This window comes from Gymnoscopelus braueri (assembly GCF_963280865.1).
Source record: "Gymnoscopelus braueri genome assembly, chromosome: 9".
Taxonomy (NCBI): Eukaryota; Metazoa; Chordata; class Actinopteri; order Myctophiformes; family Myctophidae; genus Gymnoscopelus; species Gymnoscopelus braueri.
The window spans coordinates 1,806,256-1,815,664 of record NC_137610.1 but is presented as its reverse complement, the minus strand read 5'-3'; the positions used below and the strand labels follow the sequence as shown (position 1 = coordinate 1,815,664).

At 38.8% G+C, this 9,409-nt stretch overlaps 1 protein-coding gene across 2 annotated transcripts in view; it reads right to left on the bottom strand.

The window, feature by feature from the left end:
• The window catches only part of LOC308092117 (cGMP-inhibited 3',5'-cyclic phosphodiesterase 3A-like), a 92,279-nt gene extending 87,470 nt beyond the window's left edge, over positions 1-4,809 (bottom strand). Inside the window, exons 1-3 of one of the 2 annotated variants that reach the window (XM_080437942.1) lie at positions 3,669-4,809; positions 2,801-2,974; positions 2,106-2,359 (exon numbers count right to left, since the gene is read on the bottom strand). In XM_080437942.1, the coding sequence (XP_080294068.1) occupies positions 2,106-2,189 (84 nt within the window). In that variant the 5' untranslated portion in view covers positions 2,190-2,359; positions 2,801-2,974; positions 3,669-4,809. The remainder of the gene's footprint in view (positions 1-2,105; positions 2,360-2,800; positions 2,975-3,668) is intronic. The other variant, XM_080437943.1, reaches the window with a different exon arrangement.
• Positions 4,810-9,409: the final 4,600 nt, after the last annotated feature.

Below are 9,409 nucleotides of genomic sequence, written 5' to 3'. Positions count from 1 at the left end.
GGTCCCCAGAAAAATGACTTAGTATATAGTATCAAGACTATAGTTTAACAATGTTAACTGTATATATATATATATATATATATATATATATATATATATATATATATATATATATATATATATATATATACACGGTACATCAGCTATTTGAAAATAGCAGATCTACAAGCTCACAACGTCAGAGTTGTTAGCGTGTAGATCAGCCATTACAAAAAAAAAAGAATCTTGAAAAAAATTTAACAATTTGGAATATGTGTGAAAATGTTTAACAGTACAAATCTTGTATGAGGGTCCCCTGGCACAAAATACTTTCAGATGGGGGTCCACAGCCAAATAGGCTACATACTAATTTGGGGGTCCTTGATATGAAAACGTTTGAGAAGCACTGTAAACACATAATAATGGTCTCTAGTTGTTATGTTTACTAAAGAACTCTTAACTCTCTGAGTTACAGACCTGTAAAGGTCCATTTGGTTCCATGTGTACACTCTCAGAGTTACAGACCTGTAAGGGTCCATTTTGTTCCATGTGTACACTCTCAGAGTTACAGACCTGTAAGGGTCCATTTTGTTCCATGTGTACACTCTCAGAGTTACAGACAGTGGTGTAAAGTAACTAAGTACATTTACTCAAGTATTGTATTTAAGTAAAATGTTGAGGTATGTTTTACTTTAGTTGAGTATTTACAATGTTCAATACTTTTACTTCTACTCCACTACATCTCAGCGGCAAATATTGTACTTTTACTCCACTACAATTAGATAAAAACTTTAGTTACTAGTTACTTTGTATATTTTGATAATTATTTCAAAACATACATTAACCACTTCAGCCCTATTCCGGCCATTTGAAAATAGCAGATCTACAAGCTCACAATGTGTCGCATGAGCTTGTAGATCTGCTATTTTCAAAATACTTTTATACATATTGAACTTGTGGGACATTCTGCACAATGAGTACTTTTACTGTTGGTACTTTAAGTTTTTTATACAGGACTTTTACATGTAACAGAGTAAATCGACATTACAGTATTGATACTTTTACTTACAGGGATATTTCACTTTAAAAAAGAATGTGGGTCATTTATCATCTACTCAGGATTTTGTGAGCCCCCCAGACAGTTTTTAAGTTGCTTGATTTAGTATTTAGATATTTGATATTCATTTTATCAGTCACGCCCCCTTCCTATACAAACCCATTATAATTTCAAACTCCATTTTAATGATGTTAGATTCATCAAGAACACCCGTCCTTGGTTCTGGTGACTCACCCTGCCCTCCTAATATGTGAGGGGGCCGTGTTTTTTCAATTACTTTTTTCATTTATTTTATTTTATTTTTTTATTGTATTTTATTTTTTTCATTTTCCAAAAACATTTTAAAAATTAATGAAAAAAGTAATTGAAAAAAAAAAAAAATGGTCTCCTCACGTATTAGAAGGATAATATTAGTCACCAGAACGAAGGACGGGTGTTTCTGATGAATCTAACATGGTTAAAATTGAGTTTGAAGTTACAATGGGTTTGTATAGGAAGGGGGCGTGTCTGCTAAAATAAATATTAAATATCTAAATACTGAATCAAGCAACTTAAAAACTGTCCGGGGTGCTCCCAAAAGCCTGAGTTGACGATAAAATGACCAAAGAAAATGTTGAATATCCCTTTAAGCAAAACATGTGAGTATACTTCTTCCATCACTGCATATAAGGTCCCTTTGGTTCCATTTGTACACTCTCATTTACAGACCTGTATAAGGGTCCATTTGGAACCCTCACAAAACTCTTCCATAGCCTACAACAGTAGCCTAGTTCGTATGCAAAAGAACTCTTCCACAAGACTCCCAAACAAAGCAAGATAAAATGGAGAAAAAATATCACACCCAGTGTAAAGTGAGTGGTGCCTTTGTGTTGTACTCCTGTTTGTGTTTAATTAGTGTAACTGGTTGCATCTTTGTGTTGCAATCAGCTGCAGAGAGGCCATGCTCAAACGGACGGACGGACGGACGGACGGACAGACCCACACACACGGTCAAGTGTAGGAGTGGCTGGCACCACTCAAAAAATAAACAAACCAGCAGAGAAAAGGTTCAAATTAACCTCTTTCTTACCTGGTCTCTCTGGATGCAGGGAAGAGAGGTTCTCCTGTTGGTTCTGCTGCTGCTGCCGCTCAGGTTCTGACCCCGATCCATCATGTCTGAAGAGATATAGATCCACCAAGAAACAGAACCTCCACAACTATAGCCTCCTGGACCCCGATCCTTCTTCTGCGTCTGCTTCTGCTTTCTTCAACCCGCTCAGAGAGGCTCGATCCTTGGGCTGCACTCACAGCCCTCCTTCCTCTGGCTGGTCCTGGTTCTTCTTTCTACCAGAAGTGTAAAGTAATTAAGTACATTTACTCAAGATCTGTACTTAAGTACAATTTTGAGGTATTTGAGGAAAATATTGTACTTTTACTCCACTACAATTATTTGACAACTTTAGTTACTAGTTACGTTGCAGATATAAATTATTATATTATAAAACATGCATGAACCACTTTAGCCCTATTTTATACTTAGGCTATTTGAAAATATCCGATCTACAAGCTCACAACGCATTGCATTGCGACGCGTTGTGAGCTTGTAGATCTGCTATTTTCGTACATTTTAGTACTTTTACTTTTGGTACTTGAAGTACATTTTCATGCCAATACTTTTGTACTTTTACTCAAGTAACAATTTGAACACAGGCCTTTTACTTGTAACAGAGTATTTCTGCATTGAGGTATTAATACTTTTACTCAAGTGAAAAAATGTGAGTATACTTTTTCCACCACTGCTTTCTACCCGGCTGGTTCTTCCTGCGGAGGATCCAGTCCAGCATACCGGGCCAGCAGAGGCAGAGCCAGGCCGGGCCAGGAAAGGCCAACCCGGACCAGGTATACCCAGGCGTAAGAAGAAGGGTCTCCAATCCAAGCGGTCCCCCGGATGAAGAGCTTCTGCGGGGGGGGGAGAGGAAGAGCAGTGGTGTAAAGTAACTAAGTACATTTACTCAAGTACTGTACTTAAGTACAATGTTGATTTTCTACTTTACTGGAGTATTTCCAATTTTCTGTTACTCCACTACATCTTAGAGGCAAATATTGTACTTTTTACTCCACTAGAATTGTTTGAAAACTTTAGTTACTAGTTACTGTAGATTTGTTATTTTTGTTATTATTACAAAACATACATTAACAACTTCAGCCCTATATACATTTCGGCCATTTGAAAATAGCAGATCTACAAGCTCACAATGCAACTTATTGTGAGCTTGTAGATCTGCTCATTTCAAAAGATTTGTATACATTTAAAAACTTGTGAAATGGAAAATTCTGCATAATGAGTAGCCTACTTTCTACTTTTCGTACTATGTACATCTTGATACTTTTGTACGTTTACTATATACATAGATATAAATTATGATATTATAAAACATACATTAACCACTTTAGCCCTATTTTATACATAGGCTATTTGAAAATAGCAGATGTGAGCTTGTAGATCAGCTATTTTCAAACATGTACTTTTACTTTTGGTACTTTTACTCAAGTAGGCCTACATTTTGAATTCAGGACTTTTACTTGCAATAGATTTTACTGTTTTCTACATCGCAGTATTGATACTTTTACTTCATGTAAAACATGCGAGTACTTTTTCCACCACTGGAGAGGAGGAGAAGGAGAGACGGTTCCTCTCAGTACCCAGAGGAGGAGAGCTGTTCCCCGGCTTGGAGCTCCAGCGCTGACCATCAGCTCTGCTGATCCTCCATGATGATTGACTGATCGATGATGATCGATCGATTGAATACTTTATGAACAGTTTGCCAACAAAGCACATAAAGTACAACTCTAAACCCAAGAAAGCACTATGGCTTGTTTCCATTGGGGTCCATGATATGTGTATTCAATTCATCGCAAGTTCGCAACGATGCTTATTATTATAGGCGGCGATCAGAGTCCGATCCTCCCGGCCCGAAACAGCCGCTCATCGCCGGGGAACCGTACCGAGGAGCAGGAGGAGGGGGTCCCATGCAGTCCCACCACCACCTTCTTCCAGAAGAAATCCGTCAGTTAATTAAGAAGCACCAACCAACCTAAAACCCCGCCAGGACGGTTTGGTTTCTTTTGGATCCGATCGGGACCCCCTCGATCCCGGATCCTTTCCAGAGGCTTAGGTACCAGAGGAGATCGAGTCCAGAGGATTATATCAGAAGACAGGCTTCCAGAAGCTGGGGGAAAAGTCCGTGCGTGCGTGAGTCGATCCAGGGACGGGGTTTGGAATTACAATTCCCCCCGGCCGTTAGGACGCACACAGCGGGGTGATAACGGTCCAAAAGTCCGCTGATCAGAGGGTTTGGTAGCTCCTCTACGGTTCCGAAGCTTCTTGGGGAAAATGCTTCCAAATAAGCTTTTTTATTTGGAAAGCCACCCGTGAAGTTTATAGGCGATTAGAACCAGGAATATATAGGACGGATCCGAACCGAACAGAACCGGGACCCTAGCTCTCCCGTCCCCGATCGAGGCTCGATCCCCGGGCCAGAGGTGCAAAACACACACACACACACACACACACACACACACACACGCACACACGCACGCACGCACACACACACACACACACACACACACACACACACACACACACGGCGGGGTGTGAAAGCCAAGGCAAAACTCCTGTTCCTCCAAAAAGCCCAACGGTTTTTTAACGGTTCCCTCTGTGTTAATGTTTATAGTGGAGGAGGAATGGAGTAGAGTGATCCCTCCTAGCCCTGCATGCATGCACTGTGCACGGGTCTCTCCTTCTCTCCTCTCCTCTCCTCTTCTCTCCTCTCTCCAGTCTAAACATTTGACGCACGCATCACAGGACGGACACGCGCGCGCGATCGCCGCGCGTGCGTGAGCGGCGCGCGCACGCATGCCGCATGTAAGAGAGCTCCATGTTTTGAGTCAGCGGTAAAAAAAAAAAAAAAAAAGGAGGAAAAAGCTTCTCCTTCTACATTCTAATGGACAGGGGTGGAAAAAGTATTTTTACTTGAGGAAAAGTATCAATATTGCAATGTAGAAATACTATGTTAGCCTAAGAAAAGGGAGAAGAAAAAATGTGCTTCAGTAAAAGTACAAAAGTATTGGTATTAAAATGTACTTAACGTACCAAAAGTAGAAACTGTTCATTATGCAGAATGTACCATTTCAAGTTTTCAAATGTATGAAATGTATAAAAAATCTTTTGAAAATAGCAGATCTACAAGCTCACAATGTGTGCGACGCATTGTGAGCTTGTAGATCTGCTATTTTCAAATGGGTGAAATGTATATAGGGCTGAAGTGGTTAATGTATGTTTTGTAATAATCAAAATCTACAAAGTAACTAGTAACTAAAGTTTTCAATTAATTGTAGTGGAGTAAAAGTACATCATTTGCTTCTGAGATGTAATGGAGTAGAAGTAAAAGTATTGAAAATTTACTCAAGTACAGTACTTGAGTAAATGAACTTAGTTACTTTACACAACTGATTGATTGATTGATTGATGTACTTTATTTAGTAAGACATGAGAACAACAGTATGGAAGTACAAATTCACAATACAAGGTCTAATAAACTGGAAGTCTCATAAAGCACTAAGCTTGTTTAAAATGAGATACCCACGCACACAAATCATGATGACATCAGAGACAGACAGATATACACTACTATACAGAATGTCATGCAATCAGCTTACAGGTTGTCCATTAGAACTGCATTCTAATGGACACCAAACTAAGTATGTACTCAAGTAATATTTTACTTGAGTACTGCCTGTACTTAAGTACATTTTATTTTGTAGTCTCTGGTAGTGGTGGACAAAGTATACAATTTATATAGGCCAACTGAAGTAAATACTCGAATAGGCTATTCAAACGTGCAAAGTTATGACATTTATATTTAATTTATTTTATGTGTTTTGTCTTTTTTTGTATGTGCTCTATGGACCGTAACCCCCTGAGTGTCTGGAATGACGTTTGAAGTGAATTGAATAGGCCTACATTTTCAGACATCATTTATGAAAATAGCAGATGTACAAGCTCACAACGCTTGTAGAGCATCTGCTATTATTTATTTATCTATTTATCTATTTATCTATTTATCTATTTATCTATTTATTTATTTATTTATCAAGGACAGTGCACATTAATCAACATGTCAGTTTTCACATCCACGTAAATGAGCCAGAGTTAGCCAAAGGCAACATTTCATCTGTACTCCCTGAGCAGGCTGTTAAAGGTGTTGATATATCCATACAAAAACAGACATCAGTACAAAACAAGACAACTAGACATACAGTTACAGTCTATATGCAATCTGTAAGGCAGAGTATGTCAATATAATATTATTATATAAGTTATATTGTATTAACATACTCTATACAGATTGTATAAGATATACAATCTGTATGGTAGAGTATGTTAATACAATATAATGTATACAATCTGTATGGTAGACTAGAGTATGTTAATACAATATAACTTATATAATCTGTATGGTAGAGTATGTTAATACAATATAACTTATATAATCTGTATGGTAGAGTATGTTAATACAATATAACTTATATAATTGGGATGGTTGTATTTTGTCTCCCTGCTCTTCTATTGAGACATTTAGATTGTGTCAAAGGTCATGTCTCATCTAGACACAGGAACTGACACAAATTTTCCCCTGAGCAAGTAGTCTGGCTCTATTAGCTCAATGGTAAAACATTCAGAACTTGCGCAGGAAACAAGGATTAAAATCCGGGGTAGAAGAGGGAAGTTCATTAGCGCAGCTTTAATTTGTACAAATACATATTCATTTGTGGGTCCTTGATATGAAAAAAACACGGCACTAAACAAAATGTAAGGAACCACTATTTTTCAGTGTGTGGGGTCATGGGCATAACATGAGTTTGTCTCACATCAAAGCAGACCCGCCCATTTCATGCATTAATAAACAAGGGCATTATGAAGTATTAATGAACAAAATACATCTTGTGTTTACGCACAGAGACGGCTTGTCAAAATCAGTTAAAGTTATGCTTCCAGACACCATATGCTCAAGTGGTTTAATATCTATTTGACACATCATTTAATTATAAATGTTTTTGTGCTTAGGCTACAGGCGATGAATACATTGAGACATTGATGCAAAACTTAAGCCCTAGAATGGCTGTGATATTCCATACATTTCATGTATACCATATACACAGCTCTAGAATGGCTGTTGTATTACATACATTTAATGCAGGGGTATCATTTAGTGTTCGCATTTAACCTCAAATTCAGTTATTTGATACATTATTTCCAGTTTTTGTGCAAATTAAAGCTGCACTATATAACTTTCCTCTTCTGCCCAGTATTTGACTGGGCAGTCCTTTACTCCTTTTTATAGCACCACCAGGAGGCCGACTTTTGCAAAACACATTATTTGATATTACTGTTACACATTTTTTCCAAACATCACGCAAAACGGTATATATTATCTCTATGGTCATGTGATCATAATTCCATCCTGATTGGCTAATTAAATGCATCTAAAGTTTGCAGGAGTGGTTCGCTTTGAACAAATGCCACCCTTTTCTCATTGGCCTATTATAGCGACACCAGGAGGTTGATTTTTGCACCAAAAAAAAAAAACATATTACTCCTACCTACTTTGTCCAAACATCACTCCAATTGGTACACATTATGTCTATAGTCATGTCATCAAGACGAACCTGTCAGATTTGTCACATTTCATCCTGATTGGCAATAACTTCATCATCATGATTCCCTCAACTTCTACAGATTCCACTCACCTCTTTAATGACTGAATTTCAAACATTGCTGGCCCACAATAACCTACCTGACCTGGCGGAGACATTTGCTGTTCTGGTTTTATTTTATTTATTTATCTAGCTTTTTTAAATGGCTTGAAATAGCTCATCTACAAGCTCAACGCGTCGCATCTGAGCTTGTAGATGAGCTACTTCAGCTACTTTTTGAAACAGGGCTAAAGTGATTCGCTTTTCTTTTTGTCACCCTCTAGTTTTTCTGAAATGACACCTCCGATTATGTATTCCATTTCATCTCTGTCGGATGGAAACCTCATACGTCCAAAGCTGTTACTTTTCAGGATTAAAAAAAAATAATAAATGCAAAAGTTGCAGATCTTCAAGCTCAAAAGAATAGAATATGGCAGTCCATTGAGTTCAATGGAGAGGTGGCGCCATTAGATTAGATTAGATGTCCATTATTATCCACAAGGGGAAATGGTTTTGCTCGGGTCAATGCATACATTCAAGACAAGACAATACATAAGTAAAACACCCAGCAAAGCAAGAAGTAGCCTAATTCCATTCTCTAAAATGTATGCTTAATTCTGTCATAAAGGGTTCTTTAAAAGAAAGCAATGTCCTCTCCATAATGTGTTTGTGTGCTGTATGCTTTCATGTGTATGTATGCATGTATGTACTGTATGTCCATGGAAGCTTTTAGCACACCGAGTCCAGCTGACCCAGGTGCCTGTGTGCGTGCGCGTGTGTATTCATGGGGGGGGAGAGGGGGGGCATTAGCAAACAAGTCCAGTTCGACTGGGGGGATTAGGGGGTTTGTGTTTATTAAGTAGCCTAATGGCATAGGGGATGAAACTGGCACTGCCCTTTGCCTTCTTGAATAGCGAGAGACCCAACTCATAACCTCAGCACCTGCTTCGAGGTCCTGCCCGCGGGTATAGGAGATATTGGGATTAAGGTTAGGTTTAGGCATTGTTTTTATCGCCCCCATGTGAGGCGGCGCCTCGGCCCACTTGGTGAGAACAGACTACAGCAGTAGTTAGGCACCTAAAAACGGTTACAACAACGGAGGCGCGCCGTCTCTAGCGGACTTGAGCAACGTTGGAGTTATGCACTGATAGGGACAGAATCGTAAATTCTGTTCGTAAATTCAAAGTGCTGTACTTAAGTACAATTATGAGGTATTTTTTTGTATTTCCAATTTTCAGTACTTTTACTTCTACTCCACTATATCTTAGAAGCAAATATTGTACTTTTACTCCACTACAATTATTTGACAACTTGCAATTATCAATTATTATATTATTTAAGCATGCATTAACAACCACTTTAGCCCTATTTTACACCTGGGCTATTTGAAAATAGCAGATCTACAAGCTCACAACGCGTCGGGATGCCACGCACTTTTATTTTACCTCTGGGGCGGAATCTGCCAATGCTTTGTCAATGTAAATGCGTGGATTCACTCAAGAGCGGATCTTTCCGCATGTCGCGCAGACCTTGCGTTTATCCGCTCTACGCGACTTGTCCAGTTGAAGCATAAAACTGCTGGAGGCAGGAGCTTTTCCCCCTCTGTCCAATCGGGTGAGTCGAAGGCGGACCGTCCCA